Source organism: Diabrotica undecimpunctata, chromosome 10 (assembly GCF_040954645.1).
Source record: "Diabrotica undecimpunctata isolate CICGRU chromosome 10, icDiaUnde3, whole genome shotgun sequence".
NCBI lineage: Eukaryota > Metazoa > Arthropoda > Insecta > Coleoptera > Chrysomelidae > Diabrotica > Diabrotica undecimpunctata.
The window spans coordinates 23,849,101-23,874,533 of NC_092812.1; the positions used below are offsets into that span (position 1 = coordinate 23,849,101).

The window sequence follows — 25,433 nt, forward strand, 5'->3', positions numbered from 1 at the left end:
ACGTTTATATTGACGCAGGAGTTTTGCAAACATAGCAAGAAGCATTGAATACTACTACTCCTTCAATTTGGGAAAAAGTGTGCGGAAATGTGAAAAGCTATACAAGAATATTGCATATATCGAAGCAATTAACCCAGTCATCGTTTAAAATCCATATAAAGATACCGACGACAGTGATTATGAGTATGTATTTAATTCTTGATGACAATGTAAGGTAATATATTTTTATTTTCTCATTAAGAAGAATTTTGAGTGTTTGTTATTATTCTTTCAGTAAATACTTACCACCACAATTTAAAAGCGGTAGAATTTGTAATTTTCTTCAATTTTTGCAATAATAATTGTATATTTCTCTAAATAAATATAAAATACAGTGGCAGTTAAAACCGTGTAAAAATATAATATATGGAGAAATACTGGAGCCAAACCTTTGAAACTATGAAGCCACAAATCGTAGAATGTGGCGGATGCGCCGGTTGATAAATTAATTCCAAACTAAGGTAAACAGACCTAATAACGGCTCACTTAAGGAATATAGATGTAAATATTAAGGAAACGAGATAATAGAGAAAATAAATTTAAAGTATATTTGATAGTTTTTCATTATCAAAGTAATTAATAAAAAATAAAAATGTGTTTTTTATTCGCCAAAAAAAATTATCTTCACTAAAATGCAAAAAACTTTAATTCCGGCCTATGTTGGGAAATAAAGTTCATTTTTAAATGGCGTTGGCAATTTTGGAGGAGTAACAAAATAGTATTCAGCAGAATTTATGGGAGATTGATTTTAAAATAGGCTCAGAAATCATGAACTATTTTGCGCCATGTAGCTTTGACAGGTCGGAATATAGCAACATTAATCGGCTGCATGATATAATATATTGAATGTGGAACCAGTGCTAACAAAACAATTCCCTTGCTCAATGCCACAGATATATGGCTAACATTTTCATCCAAAAATAACACGACAGGCCGCTTAATGTTTTTTCGTTCAACCATTGATTAAAATAGTTTGCGACATACTCATATAACGTTTCTGTATTCATCCATCCACTTTCATTGTATCTGATACCCCAACCATAGTTGGAACTAAATGTTTTGGTAGCCTTGTATAGGGAAACAAAACCATTGGTGGTGGGATACCTCCACTAGAGGATATTGTTGCTAATACGGTCAGACATTCTTTTTCATCGTTAGCAGTTCTGTTATATACAGTTTTAGACCCTCTTTTGTTTTTCCTGTGGAGCCATGAAAAAGGCTGTTTCATCATAGTTGAATATTCGGCTTGGATCGTCCAACACATCTGTGATGCCATTTTTGACTGAAATAATCTTATACTTTCTTGAACCAATTTCTTATCCTTTCCTCTGTAACGAAGGAACGGCTAGCTGTCAGATTTTGCAATACACGAGGTCTTACTTGCGGATGCCGCGTTAGGAAATGTTGGTACCATCTATTTCCAGAAATTCCAGTCTTAAATACATACATCTTTGCTGCTTTATAGGCAGACATAACACTTTTCATGTAATTTAGGGCCCGATCCAGTTGAACCTTTTGGATAGGTTCCTTCAGTCATAAAGCAATTATTTGGAGATATTTGGTACCGAGAACTACCAACAACAATAGAGAAATTGAAGAAGTAAAATTGACGTCCATAATAAATCGCTGAGCTAGAATTTTGGGACTGGGCAAATTTTTCTGACTATCGAAAGAAGACGTAAGAGTTCCCTTTTCTTCTACTTTTAGTAATGCAAAAAAGCTCTAGCTCTTTTCTTGTGAATAGCTTGGGTAGCTTTAAATATACGGTTTGCGAGGATCGATTGCTTACTTTATTTTTTCTGGAAGTTCCAGGAACGTCGAGCATACATGGTAGACCAAAGCCCAAATTAAACTGCATAAAAATGTGGCGAAAGTAAGAATTTCTCACCATGAAGAGGATTGTTTCATTTCCGGGGACAAATTAATCATAATTAAATTTACTAATACTAACTGAAAACATCTCTAAGCATGTGGTGAGATAACATTTAAAAAGAAATCGACTGTATCTTCTATATTAAAATAAAATACTGACTGTTGATTGATATCTTATATAGTTCTAAATGTACCGTCACCTCACGTGGGTCAAAAGCAAGCTTATGATTCGTTGAAATCGTTGTGTTTTGCTTCCAAGGTAACTTTTAGTCGATTGAAATGTATTGGAATGAATGCGTTTTGACGGTAAATAAAGTGTTGCGCCCATATAATGGACTATGGGGAACTAGTAAGATCAATATTGCATTTTCAACAAAAAGTGTATTTAACTAGATTTGCCTTTAAGCGCCTCAGATAATCGTTCTACGATAGATTCTCGAAACAATTGAATATAATATCGATACACGTCATCTCTTCGTTGACTTCGAAAGCATCACAATATAAACCAAGAATTCTTAATAGAAATAATGGAAGGAAGAATTTAATAGACCAACACAACTAATAGCATTAATAAAAGAAACTCTAAAAGTAGAAAGATAAAGCCGGATATAAAACGAATTAACGGAAACAATATATGTGAAAAAGGGTTATGTCAGGAAAATGTATCTCGTTCAACATCATGCTCGAAAAAATAAAAAGAGACGCAACAGTCAATACTCGAGGAACAATAAATTAATAAAATTATGCAAATAGTAGCGTTTTCAGATGATGTGGACATAATCGGAAGGTCAAGAAGAGAAATACTAGATCTTTCTTTATCTTGCGCCAATCTAATCCACTGTTTACCTGCCACTGCTCTTACGTCATCTACCCATCTTTTTTGAGGTCTTCCCATGCTTCTTGTTGTCGTCCTTGGTCTCCATTCTAGAATTCTCCGGGTCCACCTGTTGTCATTATATCGGGCTACGTGACCTGGCCAGCGCCATTTCATTTTTGTAATTTCTTCCACAATATCCCTAATCTTCGTTCTACGTCTATCTCGGTGTTTCTAATCTTGTCTCTCAGTGATATTCCAAGCATGATTCGTTCCATTGTTCTTTGCGTTGTTTCTAATTTTTTAACAGATTTTTTGATAAGGGCTACTATCTCCAAGCCGTAGGTACAAACTGGTAGTATGCATGTGTTAAACACCTTTTTCTTTAAGTTTACAGGAATGAAGGTGTTTTTCAAGATATATGCTAGTTTGCCGAAAGCGCCCCATGCCAGTTGTGGTTATCTTTTAATTTTAGCATCTTGATTTGGTTTTCCTAGTTTGATGACATGACCTAGATATACATAATGTTCAACATGTTCTATGGTATGATTTTGTATTGTTATATTTGTCTGGTCTCGGCTCAGTATTTTTGTTTTACTGTAGTTCATTTTTAAGCCTACCGCTCCTGAAACTGCATTTAATCGTTGTAACATATCATTTAGTTCTTTGGTTATTATCGGCTATTAAAACTATGCCATCTGCGAATCTCAAGTGGTTTAAGTAAGATCCGTCGACGTTGATACCCTTGTTGTTCCATTGTAGTTTCTTAAAAATGTCTTCTAGAGCAAGGGTAAATAGTTTGGGAGAGATGGTGTCTCCTTGTCTTACTCCCCGTTGTAGTCTTATGGGATTAGTTTTTGTGCTTTCGTCCAGCTTTATCTGCATGGTGGCATTTTCATATATGTTTTTAATTATGTTAGTGTATCTTGAATCTATACGTGCATTTTCTAGAGATTCAATCACTGCCCATAATTCGATGGAATCGAATGCTTTATGGAAATAGACGAACACCATATCAATTGGAACATTATACCCGGTGCATTTTTCTATCAGTGTTCTTACGGTGTGCAAGTGGTCTATGGTACTAAAATGTTTTCTGAATCCAGCCTGCTCGATTGGTTGATAGAAATCGAGCTTATGTGTTAGGCGGTTGGTTATGATTTTAGTTAGTAATTTATACAGATGTGATAGCAAGGATATTGGTCGGTAATTCTCGATGTTTCCTTTGTCTCCTTTCTTGAATAGTAGAATGACTTCGGAGTTGTACCATTCTTGAGGAATCTTTGCTTCATCAATTACTTTATTAAATAAAATATTTAATACCTGTTCCATTTTTCTGCCACCAATTTTCAACATTTCAACTGTAATTTTATCCTCTCCCGGACATTTATTCGTTTTTAGTTGATTTAGGGCCATTCTTATTTCATAGTCAGTTATGTCCGGTATTTCTTCTGAGCCGGTGTTAATTATTGTTCGTTCAGTACGTCGTTGTTGTGGTTGTGTATTTACCGAGTATAATTTAGTGTAGAATTTTTCAATGGCCTCGCTTATTTCCTTTTTATCTCGGACGGTGACTTTTTTCTCATTTTTTATTTCTATGATTTTTGTTATGCCGCTTGAGTTTTTTGCTTTCAGTACTTTCATATTGCAGTTATCTTGAATTATATCTTTTATTAGATTGTTAGAATAGTTTCTATGATCGTTCCTAATTTCTTTCTTCACGTTTTTGTTGAAAATTTTGAAGCTGTCCGAAGTTCGATATGTTCTGTTTCGTCTTTCTTAGAGTAGTTTAATTGTATTAGGTTGGAGTTTAGATGTTTTGGCTGTTTTCGTGTTTGAGCATATTTTCTTAACCGATGTTGTTACAGTTACTTTTATTTTATTGGCTAGTCCATTTATATCCATTTGTTTCAGTGTCTCTATTGATTTTAGTCTTGTGCTTAGCTCTTTTTGCTATTCCGTTTGTTTTTAAAACAGGACATCGGCGGTTGGGTATCCTTCTCGTTTAATAAGTTTGTTTCGTTCTACTTTCGTCTGTATTTTAATATTCGCTCTAACCAATCTATGATAACCAATAAATGTTACCATGACTTAATTAGGCAACCAAGATCAGAGAACGTCGCAAGAAAAACAAGATGCCAAGTATACCAAACCTTAATGGGTCCAGTACTCACATATGGTTCAGAAAACTTGACGCTTTCTAACAATGAAACAAGATTATTGACTATCTTTGAAATAAAAATCTTGCGACACATATACAAAGGCAGAAAAAAATGAAATTTGGCGAAGAAGCTATAACTTTTAACTATACAAAATATACCAGAACCAATATCACAACATTCATTAAAATAGGAGTGCTGCGTTGGATAGGACATGTGGAAAGAATGGAGGAAGGCGAAATACAAAACAAAATAAGCAAACAAGTGCCAGCAGGAAAAAGAACAAGAGGAAGACCGAAGCTGAGATACATCGAACAAATAGAAAATTATATAACAACCTTAAAAACAAGCACGAAAGAGATCAGAATGGAAAAGAACTCTGAAACAGGCGAAGACCCAAAAAGGGTTGTCGTGATGATGAAAGTGATGAAGATTATTGTTATGAGTTGGCCTGTACACACTACACTCTAATGTAAAGTGAGTTGCTTAAGGATTGGCAGCTCATGATAGAACCTTCGGTAGAGATAGCGTGGTTAATAAAGACATGTAAAGATTAAGTGTGGTTTTAATTAATATATCATGATATATTTATATCATTCATTAATTTAAATTTATCATTTATCATTCATCAGAAAAAGTATAGCAAGGGGGTATAAAAAATCAGCAGTAACTATTTCTCAGGTTTACTTTGCTATTTCTTTGAGTATTAACATTTCTTGTATTTGGAATTTTAGAGACCAAATATAAGAAGCGAAAGGAGTACTGTTTAGAGGAGAACAAATTATAATTCCTTAAATATGCATAGGAAGATTTTTGACAGGTTATATTACAACCATTTAGAAATTGAAAAAAAATATTTTAAGATCAAGAGACCATTGTGCTCTAGCCATTTATTAATAAAGAAATAACAAATCTGGTAAAGAGTTGCCCAGCTTGTTTAACTTACCGAAATTACAATAGATGTCATGTTAATACCCAGATGTATGTTAAGAAATTGCAAAGAGACCATGGGAAACAGTTGCTGCTGATTTTTTTTATTGTGATAGCAAACAGTACTTATTTGTCACAGTTTATCAAAAAATCCAGGAATCCAGATGTTCTCTTTTCAAATGATGGTCCTCAATTCACCAATGGGTACATTCAAAAAAATTTCAAAGAATCGGAAATTATTCACAAAACTAGTTCACCTAGACATCCATAGTCAATTTGATTGACTTGGATTGATTGGATTTTGAAAGATTGTCTCACGATTCTCTCAAGTCGGAATCACTACGGTTAGGCAGAAGGAATGAAAAACCAAAAATATTTATAGTAAACGAGATTATACATAGATTTAGACATAATTTGTAAAACTGCTCTCTTCCAATTGTGAATTCAATTCCATTGAACATATTTGGAAACGTAACGGTGACAGTGACACAGCAGTTTTGGAAATGACATTGAATACTAGGTACTACTCCTGAAATTTGGAGTGTGCAGAAATGTGAAAAGTTAATAGAAGAATGTTAGATACGTGAAAATGCATCGAAGCAATTAACCCAGTCATCATTTACAATCCAAATACAGATATCGACAACACTGATTATGAGTATGAATTTAATACTTGATTAGACTGTAAGGTAATATGTTTTCATTTTTTTATTAAGAAAATTTTAAGTGGTATTGTTATTATGTTATCAGTAAGTATATTTCTCTAAATGAATGTAAAATGCATTATCAGTTAATACCGTATCTTTGCTTGTCTTCGACAGTGCTTCAAATATTCAAAATAGTCGCAAAAGTCGGGAAATGTAGGCTATACGTGTATATATTGCCCTATATCATTGATTAAAAACTGCCCAGTGTAGTTTTTAATCAATGCCTATATATAACATAAGATAGTGTTACTAAGTAACAATTTTAACAGCATCGAATATTTGTTATAAAAAAATTGTCAGGGCAATGTTGCGATGATAAAATATGAAAATAATCAGGTATTTACCTCATTGACAAAGACTCCAAAGAAAATACATCCTTACATTAATAATATCCAGGTCAATAGCCTACACAATAACTAATATTGCTACTCCAAAAATAGTGTCGTAAAATGATGTGAAGAAAATTTTAATGAAATAAAATTTATGCGTCACAATTGTTTTTCGAGTATATCATTGTATGGCACGTATGCTCCAGTATTTAATAGACAGAAGAAATTATGAAGACGTTTAAAGAATCACTTACACTAAAAGAAAATATGTATTGTTAATACATGTAAAATGTTTCATTCTTAAGTAAGCGATTCCCAACTTCCTAGGCCACAACTGGTGCTATGTTAGGAATATGTTAAAAATTTTTCATATAAGAAATATCCTTTATCCTTCTTTACTCTTGATATTAGACAAATTGTGTATTTTATCTTCATAGACCTTGGGCCATCGCTCCACCTGCTTTGCGGACGGACTAAACTCCAACATAGCACCTTCTATAATTAGCAGCATGCTTTTGGATTTAAATATGATTCTTGAGAATTTTAATGGCTTTATATCTAATTTCATACTTAAGATATCATCATCATCAGCCCGTTTTAAGTCCACTGCAGGACATAGTCCTCCCCTGTTTGTATTTCGAATACACGGTCTTGTGCAGTATGGATCTAATTTTTTTTTATGCAAGATGATCTTTCGCAGAGCATCTTGCCATCGTGTAGGTTGTAGCATTTGCATTCTCCTTGGTATAAATTTAAATCCCCTCGTATATATATTAAAATACCGAAGAGTTATTTCAGTGTATTTCAGTATTCTATCTTAAAAGTTAAAATACCCGAAATATATATCGATCCCTTTTGTGGGAAGCTGGGAAGCGAATGATTTTTAAGAATTATGGCATTCTCACTTGGGTCGCTGTAAGAGACAGTCGGCTTAGGTGTGGATCCAAATTTTACATCAAATTTGAAATGTTCCTCGTTGTTCGTATCTTTTCATGAAAAATATATTGTATACATAATGTATTGTGGCAGTTAATGATTCAGTTAAAGTTTTAAGTGTGGATTGGAAGAATCGTCGTTTCCATCCTCGTTTTGTTTCTCCCTGGTTGTCATCCCAGGCTTTTTGGCAGTTTAGAAGATAAATTTGTTCGTGTGTTCGTTACGCAGAGAGTTTAAGTTCAGTTTCTACCACCAGAAATTCCAGTGAAGCCCAGTTCTACCCCCAGAAAGTCCAGTGAAGTCCAGTTACAGAAAATTTAAAGTAGTTTAGTGAAACTTTTAAATTTTAATGTTAGTATATGACAGCTAGCTTTATTATTTTTGACATCTGATAAATACCTAATCATATTTGAGATTTTTTGTTTTGTTTCTTTTAAAGAAGTTTAACCTCCATGCAGTAATATTTGTAAGTTTTTGTGGTATCTCCAACTCCTAGAGTTTGTAAATGTCTAGGACATATGTAAGTTTTTTCTTTTTTATTAATTTGTTATAAATCTCTGTAACTATTAATATAGTATTTTTTGTGCCATCTATATTTTGTAACTGTTTGTGGTGAGCCACAATAAATGTTTAATTTTTTTTAAACCATTTTTGTAAACCATTTTGTAAACATTCCTTATATTGGCATCATTTAGTTTACGATACCGGAGACCTGAGGATGCATAGTAAATTGTAGTATGTGTAACTTGTCGTTCCCTTAGCACTAGCCTTACTAGCAAGGCAGTAATAGAAGCTTTGGCCAACAAAGGCATTGACAAACCGTATATAGAAACTTGAGCAAATATATACAGACAAGCAAAAGCTAAGGTAAAAATTTATGAAAACACTCCAGAATTTCTCACTACCAGAAGGACAAGGAGACGCAATATCACCAAAGCTCTTCACTGCAACTCTAGAAAATAATTCAGCAAAATGAACTGGCAGAATAAAGGAATATCCATTGATGAAGAATACCTCAGCCATCTAAGATTTGCAGACGACATCGTTCTGATTGCTAATATTCCTGCAGAACTACAAGAACTTGTAGTTCTTGTAGTTAAGAAGACCTAAATGCAGCTAGCAATGTAGTTTGCCTAAAAATGAACTTGACAAAAACAAAAACAACACTGCACTTGAGACAGTAGACGAGTATGTATACCTGGTAATTAATACATAAATCTGGCTCCTTACTTCCAGAAATCAACAGAAGAATGAAACTAGCTTGGACATCTTTTGGTAGAAATTCAGTTATATTCAAATCAAAGATGCTAATCCACCAGAAGAAAAAAGAATTGGATCAGTGTATACTACCAATCACGACATACGGCTGCGAAACTTGGACACTAAAGAAAGAGATAATATCGAAACTCAAAATCACTCAAAGTTGAATGGAGCGATGCATGCTAGGTATAATAAAGAGAGATCGCAAAAGAGAATAGAATGGATCAGACAGAAAACCAAGGTTACTGATGTAATCCATAGAATTAAATCTTTAAAATGGCAATGGGCGGGACATTTAGCGGGAAGAACTGACAATAGGTAGTCCACTAGAATTACATTGTGGTATCCAAGAGGTGTCAAGAGACCAAGAAGACGTCCAAATTTAAGATGGGTCTATGACATAAGGAAACAAGCTGGTACAACATGGTACAGAAAAGCGAATTTTAGACAATCGTGGGCAGATATGAAGAATGAATATGTAAGGGAGGCTACACCATAATTAGTAGAATATGCTGAGAATGATGACAATGATGATGACATCAGTCATCATACAGTTCAGTACGTCAACACGGCTAAATACCTGGGTATGACACTGGACGCTAAATTGAGATAAAAAATACGTGTTAAGAAAAAGGAAGAAGAACTCAAGTTGAAATACAGAAAAATGTATTGGTTATTGGGTCGATACTCGACCTTATCAGTATATAAGAAGCTCCTGATCTATCAACAAGTCCTCAAACCGGTGTGGTCTTACTGTATCCAATTATGGGGATGTACCAGTACAAGCAATGTTTGTACGTGTCATACAAAGGTTCCAGAATAAAGTACTTAGTCAAAAGGCAATGCCCCCTGATATGTTCGTAACGATAACCTCCATAAAGACTTGAATGTAGAAACCGTCACTGATGTAATAAAAAAAAGCTATGGGACATGAAAAAGGATTCATCAGCACGTAAATCCAGATGTTCGTCAGCTTTTAGACAATACTAACGTGATTATATGATTTAAACGAACAAAACCATTTGCTCTGACAGAGTGAGTGTTAAACTAAAAACTCTAGAGAGTGGTGTAACTTGGTAATAATAGATTCTGTTAGTTAAGTTAGGCTAAAAACAAATTGATTATTGGTCTTATAGAATAAATTGTAATTATGGGAACATTACAAGTATGTCAAATAAAAAAAATATTTGTTAATGTAATAAGTGGCAGTATACAGTCTTACACCAATAAGTGTATCAATATTCATTATCTTTTAATAAAAGATTATTAGATCACATTAATATTAGACCGTTAGTGTTATCAGCCATAAAAAATCCAAAATTATAGTTTATTTACCATACCTTTTTTGACTGCACGTTCAGTAGAGTGGCTTATCGTTGATCCGGCAGAACCTAAATTAAAAAAAATAGTAAGAAGATACATAAAGATAAAATTTTGTAAATTAAAATGAAATGCATAAAACAGCAACCATCGCTTCATCACAGTGTTGATGGAGCGATGGTCTCTTACTATGGGCACCATGGATCAAAACAGTTTATCTGAGGTAAACCCATTAGATGGGGCCAAGATGCCACCACTCCACTTTCTGATATATACAAGGAATTAGGATTAGGAGCCAGTGTCATATTGTCATTTGCCGATAAATTGCAATCTGATAATCCAGGTGCACTGTTCCACTTATTCTGCGATACTTTTTTTGCCTCACTTCCATTACTACGTAAGCTTACAGCAAGAAATTTAAAATGCACTGGAATAATTCGAGAAAATTTCACCACTGCCAACCCTACAGGTGCAAAGATATTCGCAGAAAGAAAATAAAAGTATACTCATCCCACAGCCATTTATGATAAAAAAATATAATGAAAATATGGGAGGAGTAGACCGTGCAGACTATGGACGTATAAACACAGGACATATAAACTCTGTGTTTATACGTCCATGGTGCAGACCAAAACATAACCTTATACAGAATAGGTACTAAAAGCAAGAAATGGTACTTTAATTTATTTTCGCACTGCCTTGACATGGTAGAGCACAATGCCGGGCAATTGCATAAAAGTAATGGTAGAAAAATAGATCATCTAGCTTTCAGAAGATGCATAGCGTCAGGGTTACTGGAAACGTATAAGAGAACCACTAAACGCGGACCGTCAAAAAAAAGTCAACTTACACATTTCGAGTCAAGGTACGATAGATTAGACCAAGCGCTATGTAGAAGAATATATATATATATATATATATATATATATATATATATATATATATATATATATATATATATATATATATATATATACAAGGATTTCCACAGTTTTCACTGTATTCCTTCAAACCGTTTTCTCCAATTTTTCCTGTTTAACCAGTCCCCTTCCTGTAGGTTTCTTCTACTCATTGCTTCGTCCACCTCATCTCTGAAAGATCTTCGGGGTCTGCCTCTCTTTCTTCTTCCTATCGGGCTCCACTCTGTTATTCTATTTATCCACCGATTTTGGTCTGCTCTTCTGACATGTCCGTACCAGGTTAACCTCTTCTGTTCGATGTAGTCTATTATGTCGGAGTTCATTCCCATTCTCCTCTTAATCTCCATGTTATGTATTCTATCTCTTCTTGTTACTCTGCAGGTTCTCCTTAGGAATTCCATCTCTGTTGCTCTTATTTTGTTTTTGGTTTTCTTATTTATTGTCCAATTTTCACACCCATAAGTGAGGATACTTCTTGTCATGGTATTATATATTTTTTTCTTTGTTTTCATGCTGATGTTCTTATCCCATAGTACCGGGTTCAATTTTCGTATGCAGTCTCTTGTTTGTCCTAGTCTATTTTTTATATCTTCCTCCGTTGTTCCTTTGTTTGATATTATGAAACCTAAATACTTATACTTGTCTGTTCCTTTGATTTGTTTACCTTCGTCTATTTCCAGCTGTTTTATTTCTGTATTCTCCGTTGTTAGGTATTCAGTTTTCTTTAGGTTTATTTCCATCCCATTCTTTGTATATTCCTGCTCCAGTTTTCTCATCATAAAACTGAGGTCATCCTCGTCTTGTGCGATCACTATTTGGTCGTCGGCAAAACTTAGCGTATATAGATATTCGTTCCTTACTGGTATACCCATTCCTTCGCACTTTCTTTTCCATGGTTTCAGGGTTTTTTCCAGGAATATTTTGAACAGGGTGGGGGATGTGGAGCAACCCTGTAGTAGTCCCTTTGTCGTCTTAAATGGACTGCATATTCTATTGCCCGTTTTGATAGCTACTTCGTTATTCTTGTAGAGTGCTTTTACCGCGTTTATTAATCTTCGTGGAACTTCGATGTCTTCCATTGCTTCCCATAGCTTGGTTCTAGGTATTGAGTCATATGCCTTCTTAAGATCAACAAAAGCCAGATGGACGGATCTATTTTTGGCCATTCTTTTTTCTATTAGTTGTTCGACCGTGTAAATGTGATCTAAGCATGCTTTCCCCGCTGTGAAACCTGCCTGGTCTTCTCCGATTTTATCTTGTATATATATTTCTAATTTTTCCTTTATGGTCTTTCCATACAGTCCGCCTATAGACAATATAATGCTGATTCCCCGATAGTTTTCGCAAATTTTTCTATTTCCTTTCTTGTATATTGATGTCATATATGCTTGGGTCCATTCTGCCGGTAAGTCTTCTCCATTCAGTGCTCTCTCAAACATTTTATGTATCATACGGAATAACTTTTCTGATCCGTTTTTTATCAATTCGTTTGGTATTCCGCCGGGACCTTCTGCTTTTTTGTTCTTTAGAGTTTTGAGAGTTCTTTTTACCTCAGCTAGGCTTAATTCGATTTCGTCATGTGTGTAGATTTCTATTCCGTCTATTTCTGATTGTTTGAATTCGGGGCGGTCTTCGGTTAGCAATTTTTTATAGTATTCTTGCCATTCGTTTTCTTTGATTTGACCGATCTTGATTTTCTCTGTCTTATTTCTTTGGAGCGACTTTAAGATGCGCCATGACTCTGAATTTCTCGTTCCTCCTATGTGCTGTTCTATCTCTGTGCATGTGTTTTCCCATGTTTCATTTTTTTCATTTGCTACTTTTCTTTTCACTTCTTTATTGTAGAAGAAAACATATTTAAATATTTATATATTTTAATAAAGAATCATGAGCTCAAACAAAAATGTAATGAACCAAAATAAAAATCATATACGGAAGTCCTGTCTCGGATTCTACGTCCATTGTAAATGGATTTCTTATCCACGTTTTGTTGCTGTGGATGGATATTTTTTCAGATTTGCCTCCAGTTCTGGCAGGTGGTCCTTGAAAGCGGCTGAAATCTCATCCGGCAATGAATTCACGGTATACCCTTTTTGTAGTTCTATTAGCTTTGTAAAAGCTTTGTAATTTCCTGCTTTCGAGCGACACAAATTCCGCAGCGAGCGATTTCCTGTCCACAAATTAAGTGTTTTTGTTGCATCTTCTACCTTCTCTTGTACTTTAAATACAGTTACATTGCTACCTTGTAATATCATGTTGTCCAAGAAGTCAAAAATATCATAAAGATGGGCTACCTTATGAAGTTTATGAATTTTACATACTCTTGCATAGATTCGGTTAAAAACAGTGGCTTTTTTGACAGCTAATGCCTCTCTGTGGATGCTACAATGTACTCAAACACATTCTGGTACTAAGCCTTTGATCCTCCAAAAGAGTCCAGTACGAGCACCTGCCATTGCCGTGCTCCATCGATAATTAATCCCATACATTTATTCTTCTTCAACCGTTGTTCTTGTTGACAGAGATTTACAAAATAGAAACTCTTCGTGAATAGTATTTTCAAAATCGTATTGTACAAAACACATTACATTACCATTATCTGAAATATCCGTACTTTCATTAACTTGAAAGGAAAAATAGTTAGACTCTCTATAGTCACCTATAATAGTTTCTTCAATATTATTTGCCATCTCTACAATCCTACGCTTCACTGTGTTATTTGATAGAGCCACTTTTCACTTGCTTTTCCTGATGCTTATCACATATCCGAGATGCTACTACTTTCTTTGCTGGCACTATAAATTTCTCGGCAATTGTGTGAGGATACCCGTTTTGAGCAATTAATTTATCACATCACATATCCGAGATGCTACTATTTTCTTTGCTGGCACTATAAATTTTCCCGGCAATTGTGTGAGGATAACCTTTTTAAGCAATTAATTTGGTATTTCATAAGAAGCCAGTACAAGGTCTTTAGATTAAGCGTTTTTAGAAAAATTCAAAAACAGTCTTTTTGGTAGCTATTAATTCTCTCTTTTTATTTATAAAAATCTCTTGGCTTACCACTGTATTCCTGGTGCTGTAATTCCAAGTGCCGCTTTAATTTTGAAGGTTATATGGACTGATTTTAAAGTGCAGAATAACAAACAACATGTAATGGTTTTGTCATCAGTACCCTTTATACAACAGAACTGTAAGTAATCTTTAGAATATTGTCGGGTCCAGGACTCTTTCTTCTTTTTTATGACAGTTGTAGACTGCGCATCGAGCGACCGTTTGTAATTACCACTCGTACCTGCCTCTGGATGGATATTACTCGACTCTCTATTATTATTGTCGCTCTTAGAACGCTCAACTACCCAGTTGCAGATCATGATGACTTTATTGATTGCTATACGGAATAGCTGTGTTAAGGTTTTTCTATACCATGCTCTCAGCCCAGGATATTCCTCTTCGTCTTGGGGACCCTTTTCCTTCAATTTTACCTTGCAAAATGCATTGTAGTAGCTCATATCTGCCTTGATTTCTCATTATATGTCTTAAGTACTGCAGCTTATGGCCCTTCACGATGTTGACCAAATCCGCGGTTGTGTTCATCCCCGTAGTACTTCTTCATTGGTGACTTTGTCTGTCCATGATATTTTCAGGATCCTTCTGTATAACCATAGCTCAAAAGCCTGATGTTTTGATAGAGTTTCCGCCTTCAATGTCCACGTACTGTTCTGTACAGAAGTACTAAGTACACGTAACATTTAAGGGGCCTTATTTTTGTTTCTAGGATAAGGTCATGGCTCTTGACACTAGGCTTAAACTGAATGTAATAAAAGAAGCAGCTACGCAGTGGACGGAAATTTGTAATTTTGTGGATGTAGTAGTGGGAGGTTAAAATAAAAGCCGTGGCATCAGTCAGAGCGAGGCCTTAAAAGGCAAGACGTGAAACGGCGAGGCAAGGTGACCCGGCATTTTGCCTTCGTGGCCCGGTACCGGGTCGCGACCCACCATTTGGTAAACGCTAGATTAGACCATATCGCCATTTATCAAGAAAAACAAACAAGGTGTGGTGTATGTCATACGTAGGCAGCATTCAGATGTAACAAGTGTGATGTTGCACTTCACCCTAAATCATGTTTTTTAGCTGTCATAATAAAGAATACCTTTAATTTTTATACTTAGTTTCATTTATTGTGTAATGAAATCATTGATCCTTAAATGGCGTGGATTCCTACTTTTGGTTATAACATACACCTGATAACTCAAAAACGGGCAACCTAAATGAAAAATTTTATTTGTAAAATTTGTATAAGTATAACAATTGAAGTAGAAAGCCATTCATAGCAGAATATATTAAAAATTTTGAGGTAAAAAGTTTTATGAGTATCTGGGTTAAAAAATTAGTCGATAATAATATTATAGACCTACGTTGGAACTATTGCTGTAAATGTTTATCATTTAAGAGAGTGTTTGTTCATTATTAATATAAGCAACTTGTTATTTTTAAAAAGTGCAAATGGGACATCGTGAATTTTTATTGCATTTTTAAGCTCAATAAAGAAACTAAGGTTTGTAATCAATTTTTTCAAAGAATTTATTAAATAAACAGGACGCTGATTCGCTTAATAAACATTTCTCAAGACATTGCACAGTAACCAAAAAATGAGTTTGGAATAAATACCATGGGAACTTACAGAATGAATGATTTTATTGAGTAGAATACTCGTAAAGTATCAGATGACGTACAAAAACAAATCTTAAAAAGTTGAACGGCGGTAAATCGATTAAACTTTATTTTAAAGTAGGTACTATTTAAAAAAACAACACACAAATAACAGGGCATTTCATTAATAATTGGATATATTTTAACTGTAGATCCCTGGGCTCAAAATATTTAGGTTTAACCCAAATCAGTTAAATAAAAGGTGGCTCCTTAATAAGTTGGCATATCCTTGTTATATTTCGCAGGAAGTATAGGTACTGTACTATCACAAGTAAGCATGTGAAGTGACCTTTGATAAGAAGCTTGAGAACAGTGTGCTTGTCAGTGTCAATACACACATCCGCCTTCCTAAGAAACGCCACTTGACAGTAAAATGTAAAATATGCCTAAAATATCTAAGGAAACGTCAGAAAGAACCTCTCATTCAGCACGATAGACCACAAATCCCTTACTATAAAATAGATCATGTGTGTGTAAATGTTTATTATTTTTTATCCTAATATATCGTTCAGTTAAATATGATGTATATAATTTAAATTAAAATTGAAATATGTTAAGTAGTTCAATATTGGTAACTCTCCCCTATATCTGTAAAATTGCAAAATCTTGCAAAGTAGTTTAACCCTTAACTGGAGACGTGCCGTCTGGCAGACTACAGCGTAAAGAATTTTTAATACCCTGTACAAATAACTCCGCCTATCGGCACATCACTTCATCTATTCTTTATATTATTCGTTGACTATTAGTGACCCGACTTAGGTAAAGAAATACGCATATTTGGAAAAGATATAACAGAAAATTAGTTTTAGTTAGTCTGTTAGTCTCGGTTCAGGTTACATTTTGTTTCATTGAAAACGTCGCGTATTTGTTACAATCATGGCCGGTCCATAAAAAAAAATCCGTTTTACCGATGCTGATTTTGAAGATACAGCTTGGAAGTGGTTTGACGAATTAGATAGTGACGCTAGTGATGTTTATTTGGAATCTGATAGCCAGACGGATTCAGACATTTCTACGAAAAGTAATGAAGAAAATATTTCGGAAGAAAATATAGTTAAGACTAATAATAAGACATATTTTTACGGAAAAACCGATTCAGGTGGTGTAAATCTGAAGTTCGACCAGTATCTCGTACAAGGAAACATAATTTGGTAACAAAAATTCCCGTCCTAAAAACAAAAGCACGAAGTCATCTTGAAGAGGAAGCTAATCCTCTAAAGGTATGGCAGTTATTGTTTGACGAAAATATGTTATTATGTGTTATTCGGTGGACCAATCATAAATTGAATTTAATGAAAATAAAGTATAATGATCCAAATAAAACTTGACCTCAAGGATATTGACATAGCGGAGATGAAAGCTTTCATAGGACTCCTCGTATATTCTGCGGTATTCAAATCGAACCATGAGAATATAAAAACGATTTTTGCAACAGATGGAACTGGCAGGGAAATTTTTAGAACTGTCTTGAATCAAAAGCGTTTTGCAGTCATTTTATCAGCTCTTCGATTTTATAATCCAGATGATCGAGAAGAAAGAAAAAACATGATCCAGTAGCAGCAGTTTCTTATATATTCAATTCTTTTATTGAAAATTGTCAAAACGTATATGGTCTAGGTCAATCGGAAACTGTTGATGAAATGCTTGTCAATTTGAGGGGAAGGTGCCGTTTTAAAATGTATATGCCTAATAAGCCATGTAAGTATAGCATCAAAATAATGGCTCTAATTATGATATACTGATGCAAGAACCAGTTATTTCTATAACGGGTATATATACTGTGGCAAAGACTCGGACGGCTTAAGTCTTTTACCCGAAGAACAAAAGATACTCAAAACCAACACAAGCAGTCTTGCGGTTAGCTAAACCTTTAATTGGCAGCAACAGAAACATAACTGCGGACAACTGGTTTTCGTCATTAGAGCTAATAGATGTTTTGCAGAAAAATAATCTTACGTATGTAGAAACTTTGAAAAAGAACACACGTGAAATACCTCCGTCATTTTTGGCCAATAAAACCAGAGAACCTGGTTCTAGTGTTTATGGATTTAGAGAAGAGTGTACACAATCGTATCTTATGTGACCAGAAAAAACAAAGATACAATTTTAATATCATCAATGCATGTAGAGCTTGATAGAGCTTGTAATAATTCTTCAATAGAAAAACCAGAAATAATTTCATATTATAATGTCAACAAAGGAGGTGTAGACTGCATGGACGAAAAATGTGCTAAAAGTTCGTATAGTCGAAGAACTCGCAGATGGACTCTTGCGGTTTTCTTTCGTATAATAGATATTGCTATTGTAAATGCATACATACTGCACCAAAGTTACAAAAACAATTCTAAAATTCAAGAAAAATCTGCTTTTGCTAAAATATTAGCAAAACAATTAGTAGAAGATCATATGAAGCGAAGAATGGGTAATTTTCATGTACTGCGGCTAATTCGTGCTAATATAGCCAGTATTCTTGGAATTCCTGAGAATAACCAAGTAGATGATAACGAGCCATTAGTACTAGAGAAGCGAAAAATATGTTATTTGTGCCCTCGCAAGAAGAATCGTATGACAAAATACCTTTGTGGCCGATGTAGAAAACCTGTGTGTCTTCAGTGTACGAAACCAATTTGTACCAATTGTATGTAACTTTTACAGTTGCTGGACATTTTTTTCAACATCAAAATAATTTCGCGAGTTAATTTTTACGTAATCCAGTATGTGTTTGTGCCTTTTATATAAAAAAACCTACTTGATGTATATTTATTTTTTTACTGAAATGAAAAGTAAAAAATGTGACTGTCGCGAACTGTAAATGATTAGCTGTTAGAAAGTCGTAGTTATTTTTTTATTCTCTGACCAAATTTTGAGTTGCTTTACTGTGTTCAATTGCAAATACAAACAGCTTTTAGAGTACTATTAAATATATTAAAAAAGTTTGTAAGTTTAGTTCTTATCCCCTCTCCTACATTGTAGTCTGTCAGACGGTATGTCTCTCTGTGTATTAAAATAAAGTCTCTCCAGTTAAGGGTTAATAACAATTAAGATATACCTTTTGATCACTAAGTGATTAAATTTTTTATGAATTTTTAACAAAGTTATATAACCAACAAATTAACAAAAATGACTTTAATAAATTAAAAAATAAAGATTTTTGCACGCTTTTTCAGTTAAAAAAGTAATGAATAAAATTCACTGGCTTTAGCCTACAGTTTTTAACTCTAATCGAGGTCCTAATTGATTTATATAGGTATTCTTTATAAGTGAAAACTGACAGACAATATATTGCGTATTTTGTCTATAACCAACCCTACGATATAATTAATACCTTTCATAAGAAAAAAAATCAAAATTACAGCTTTTGTAGCACTCAATTTAATTAAGCAGTAAAATTTTCTAAATATAAATACCTAAGTTACACGTGTTGAAGGCACGTTCCTATTTTATTGGTTTACCGTTTTACCAAATAATATTTCAGCTTTACTCACACACACCTTCAAAAAACAATACATTCAGCAGCTATTCGTTAAAGGCATGGCTAGTATCACACAGTCGTTCCCAAAATTATCGATTCTCCAATAAAAATGTAAGAACTTAAAACTAGTTTCACTGATAAGGCGAGTGAAAAACCTGTCTCAAATTTATTTGACTAATAACAAGTTTTGGGTGTTATCCATATGATTGATGTGGACGAATCACGTTATAATAGCAGTTATTTATTATGGAATAGTTTTATTTTAAATGAGAAATTAGAAATTTTTGTCAATTTAGAGTGTTATATTAAAATAAAACAAAACAATATAATGTTTGTTAAAAACCATTATGTTAAATATTACGTTAAAAAATATATTTAAATTCAAATAATACACTCGCGATCATAAAATCCGGGTCACCTTGAAAGTCACCGATATTTCATTTTTAACGAGCTTTATCGTAAATAATAATAACACAAATACAAACTAATGCATGTTTCTGGGAATTGTTGTCGGCTTAGCGGTTTCCTTTGCAACAAAGAATTTCAATAGTGCCGATTTCGCGGGAAAGCGCACACTTTCCAAAATGAACGGTACCTGTAACTGCAGCTTGTTTTAAATGTCTCATTTGTGCTTCGACTTTCTGTTCAAACGTAACGAACAAACGTTTATTATTGCCACCATTAGTGTTTATTAGTGCCATTATTAGTGGTTATTATTGTTTATTTTTGCCAAAAATACCCTTGACTGTTGTTGAAACGGCACAAATTGTTGCGCTTGTGAAAGACGGTCACACTCAACGGCAAGTCGCAAGAACTGTTGGCGTAAGCCTTTCTACGGTTCAACGAGTGCTTCAACGCTTTCAGGAGAAGGGTTTGCTATCCAGACGATCTGGCTCTGGACGAAGAAGCATGACCACGGTACGAGATGACCGTTTTCTTGTGTTTCAGGCTTTACGAAACCGGACCTCAACTGCGATTATGCATCGAAATCGTCTACAGGAAGTACGAAATCGCAATGTTAGCGTTGCAACAGTCAGGAGAAGATTTAGTTCTTTTGGACTATCTTCCCGGGTAATGGCTACAGGACCGCCACTTCGCCTGGCGCATCGAGTTGCACGACTAACTTTTGCTCGACAATATGCGCATTTGGGAATTAACGATTGGAGCAAATAGTTATTCTCAGATGAATCCCGTTTCTGCCTAACTGGATCCGATGGACGTGTAAGAGTTTGGAGGAGAACCGGTGAATGATTTTCACAAGCTTGCATTGCTCCAAGAATGCCATTTGGTGGAGGCTCGGTCATGGCTTGGTGAGGTGTATCTTTCGACTTCCGCACAGAATTACCCTTCATCGAAAATGGGTCCTTAACTGCACGAAGGGACATTACGGAGATTCTGAAAGAACATGTTATGCATACCATGGCAAGGCTTGGAGAAAACGTCCTTTTTATGCAGAACAACGTGCGAACGCACGTTGCCACGATCAGTATGCAATACTTGGATGAGGTTGGAATTACGAGGTTACCCTGGCCAGCTAGGTCTTCGGACCTGAATCTCATCGAACATATCTGGGACGGTTTGAAAAAGCGTATTCAACCCTTAACATCTCCTCCTAACAACGGACAGGAGCTTAAGGATCTGTTAGTGAGAGAGTGGAATAACATACCACAACATGTAATCCGGAGAAAAATTGAGAGTATGCCCCGTCGTCTGCAAGAGGTTATTAGAACAAGGGGAGGCAATACACGATATTAGTCATTGAAATTTCACTGACATTTTACCACGTTCTGTATTTTCCATTTTTTTCGTATGCCTCTTTTATCAACAATTTGGTTTTGTTTTCTACTTTTTCAATTAAAACAATAAAAAACCGTTTTTTTTTTCTTTCAAAACAAACATTGATGACAAATAAAAAATACGTTAGCCTAAAAAAAGATTATTACTGCACCAGAGGCAAAAATATTCCAAAAACTTGAAATTTTCAAGGTGACCCGGATTTTATGATCGCGAGTGTATTTTTTACAAATGCGTCACTCATAACTACATAACCTGAAGATCGTTTCGTCGACTGTTGAACATACGCTTCCCCGAACCTTTTTGTACGAAACTGTTTATTTATAATATACAGCAAGGTCTCTTTTTATGAGGATTATTTTTATGCTGTTTTAAAGTTGTGCGGTTTATCCAAAAATTTGTTTTATTAACTATTATAATAATTAAATATTAACTATTCACATCCAGACGTCGGTAAAGTAAGATGTCGCACTGATGTCCCTATTACATAATTGCGAGTTTCGGTTCGAATGGTATAACCTGTTATTGTTCTTTTGATATTGCTGATTCCAAGTTGCAATATAATACTGTGGCGCACCCAGGGGGGGTTTGGGGGTTAACCCCCCCCCCCCAGGGCATATAAAGTAAACAATATATAAAGAATAGTAGGAAAATGTAACTTGTCTTTCACCTACAATACAATAAATCCAAAACGCTGATTGAATAATTAAATTACTACTTTAAATATGTAGAACACAATAATTTTATTGTATAAATACACAATAATTAATAATATTTTTCATTGTATTTAGATATAGATACCTAATATTAGGATTATGAAAAAGTAGACAGAACGAGTCTGTTGCGAGTAGCATGCGCCTACAGGACTGTATCTGCGGCGGCCTTGTGGACTATCACGGGTTGTGTTCCTCTGCATGTGTTAGCAGTAGAAAAGAGACATCTCTATGGGAGAAGAAAGTATTTGACAACAGCTACAAAAAAAATGAAGAAAGGGAAAGATCAATGGAAAGATGGCAAGAAGAGTGGAACAACAAGGAATATGTTGCTCAGTGGACAAAGATGCTGATCCCAAGCCTAAGGGACTGGGTAGATTGTCTGTTTTAGGGCGTATCTTCATAGGTTCAGAAAGACAGATACAGATAAATGCCTGTACTGCAAATATTCCGACATTGTTACTCACACAATGCTGGAGTGTAATAGATGTACAGTGGAGAGAAACAGAATGTATAAAGAAATAGGTATGAACCCTGTGACTGTAAGAGAGATGATCGTGAAGATGACGGGAAATGGAGGGATGGAATAGTGTTCACAATTACATCCGAGCTGTCATTAAAAAGAAAGAAGAAGAAGAGAAACACCAACCGGGCTAACGACAGAGATAAGATCTAGTTACTATTTTAATGGCAATAAGTCGCAATAGAAAGTTAAAATAAGTTTATTGAAGTTTGAATTTTTGATCTTTGATCTTGCACTGATCACTTGTTTATACTCCAACAATTAATAGAAAAAGAATAGCGGTTGGTACCGAAGTACATCTAGCCTTTATCGACCTAGAAAAAGCGTATAATACAGTTCCAAGACTTAAATTGTGGCAAGCTTAACAACAACTCGACATTAGTCCATACGTTTTAGGAATAATCACAGAAGTATACAGGGATAACACTACCTACCTAAAAATCGGATATAGACTATCAGAGCCAATAAAATAACTAAAGGACTAAAATAATGATGCAGTATGTCACCCTTACTGTTTAATTTATATATTGAGGCAGCCCTCCAAAATTGAAAAAACCACTGCCAGGGAATGGGAATCCCCATAGGAAATGACGTAATGTTCTCCCTGAACTTTGCTGATAACCAAGTCATCCTAGCTCAAGATTCTTATGATCTAGAATTTATGATAAAGCGTCTATAGAGAGAATATTTAAAATGGGGGCTACAAGTCAGCATGAAAAGAAAACAGAATATTTACTTAGTTATCAATTCAAATCCAAGGTTTGAAGTGTTGATAGACAAGGACGTTGAAATCAAACAAGTGGAAAAATTTAAATATTTAGGTCCACTCATTGCTAAAAACGGCTTGGAAGAAACCGAAATTAAACACGAATTAATCAGTGACGTAAAATTGTAGGATGTCTGAACTCCTTATGGTGGGATCAAAACATTTCCAAAAGGAACAAAAAAAGAATAGGGCAAACCATGGTTGAATCAGTTCTTTGTTATGGCTCTGAAGTATGGACAATTAATGCAGACCTGAAGAGAAGATTGTTGGCAGTTGAAATGGATTATTTGAGAAGAAGTACTAGAACATCAATGCAGGAAAGGAAGACCAACGAATCTATAAGAAATAACATGAATGTTACAGAAACTGTCATTGACAGAATAAAAAGAAGAGGTTCAAAATGGTTTGGACATCTATTGAGAATGCCTGACGAACGTTGGCCCCAAAAACCTCACAAACGGAAGCCCCTGGAAGAAAAAAAAGAGGTAGACCTTGACGCTCATGGAATGAAGGAATTAGAAGAGAACCGAAAGGTTTGGAGGAGGAGCATGCCTTGGACCGAGAGAATTGGCGGAGGAGAACGGGAATACGGCGATAGCCGTCTTCAAAATGTATTGTATTTACAAGTTGGATTAATGTCAAACGTCATTAACCTTATTTTAACCTTCAATCAATTGTGGCTTATTCCCATTAAAATAGTAATTATTTTAAAATGCCACAAGAAAATAACTTCAGAACAATAGATAAGATCTAGATGAGAGAAGGGAGTGTTCCAAAAATGTCGTCAGCCTTACAGTGGCCACCCCACTTTCGGAGTACGTGCGACAGTCAACGGCTCACAAGAAAGAGAGGGTGGTTTTAGTTGGTAGGCAGGATAATAGATACCTGAATCTTTGGCACTGGTATCTTTAGTACTTTAAATTAAACTAAAACCCAAATTTTAGGGACTCAAAATGGTAGCATAAAAAAATTTCAAACCCCCCCCCCTAAGACAAATTCTGGGTGCGCCACTGATATAATAAGCAGAACCGTTTTCTGATTGAAACGTTTCAAGTGAGTGTCGTAAAGTTTTATTTTTCATTAAAAGAGGTTTTTACCATTTCAGGTACATTGAACACGATGCCGAAAGAGAAAAAAAAGGGTGTCTAAAAATTGCAAGCAAGTATTGGAAAACAAAATGACTATTAGACAAGCTTCGTTTCATTTTTCTGTCCCAAAGAGCATGCTGGCAGACATGATCAAACAGCTAAGAGGAGGTGGGGACGTGGATATAAAGCCAATTATGGGTCATTTTAAGAAGATATTTTTTGAAGAGCTAGAAAACAAATTAGTTGAGCATTTAATAGATTTAAACAAGATGGTGCTCATGAACAAAAAAGAGTTTTTAAGATTTACTTTTGAATTAGCTGAGCACTTAATACTTACGCACCAATTTGATAAGGAAAAAAGATTGCTGGACACAAGTCAAGTTATATTATGAATTTTTGAGCCTCCATCTAAAACTTTCGTTGCGAAAATCACAGTTAACAATTATTCTAAGAGCTGTCAGTTTCAAAAAACCACAAGTGGACCTCTTCTTCAACAGATATAAAGCACTGCTATCAAAATTTATCTTTACTCTCTCAAAGGTGTTTAACTGCGATGAGACGGAAGTTTCTGTGTCCATGATAATGTCTCAATGGTTCTGTCAGAAAAGGGAAAAAAGCAGGTTAATAAAATCACGTCGGAAGAGAGAGGCATAAATGCAACTGTGCAACGCGACAGGTGATGTATTTTTACCTCCATTATTTGTATTTGGTAGGGTTAAAATGGCAGAAAAATTGAAAAAGGATCATCCTCCGGAGGGGAGTATTTTTGCTTGTGAACAAAGTGGGTGGATCACTGCCAAATCATTTTGCTTTGGCTAAAAATGTTTGTTGCTCGATGTAATCCCACTAAGGAAAGTCCGGCTTTTCTGATACTTGATAGCCACAATTCTCACAAGGAACTATGAGTAATTATATATGCGAGAGACCACAATGTTCACATGACCGAGCAATAATGAGACCCTTTAAGGCCGCGTATAATGACTGTGTCCAAAGTGGATGAACCAATATCGCCCGCTAAAAATAACCCAAAGAAACATGGATGGATAGGTTAAAACAGCTTTCCAAAATATTTGTAGG

At 34.9% G+C, this 25,433-nt stretch overlaps 1 protein-coding gene across 3 annotated transcripts in view; it reads right to left on the reverse strand.

The window, feature by feature from the left end:
* Positions 1-25,433, reverse strand: part of LOC140452319 (uncharacterized) — a 107,596-nt gene that overhangs the window by 51,246 nt on the left and 30,917 nt on the right. For all 3 annotated transcript variants that reach the window (XM_072546504.1, XM_072546503.1, XM_072546502.1), the window contains one exon: positions 10,387-10,437. In XM_072546504.1, coding sequence (XP_072402605.1) covers positions 10,387-10,437 — 51 coding nt within the window. The remainder of the gene's footprint in view (positions 1-10,386; positions 10,438-25,433) is intronic.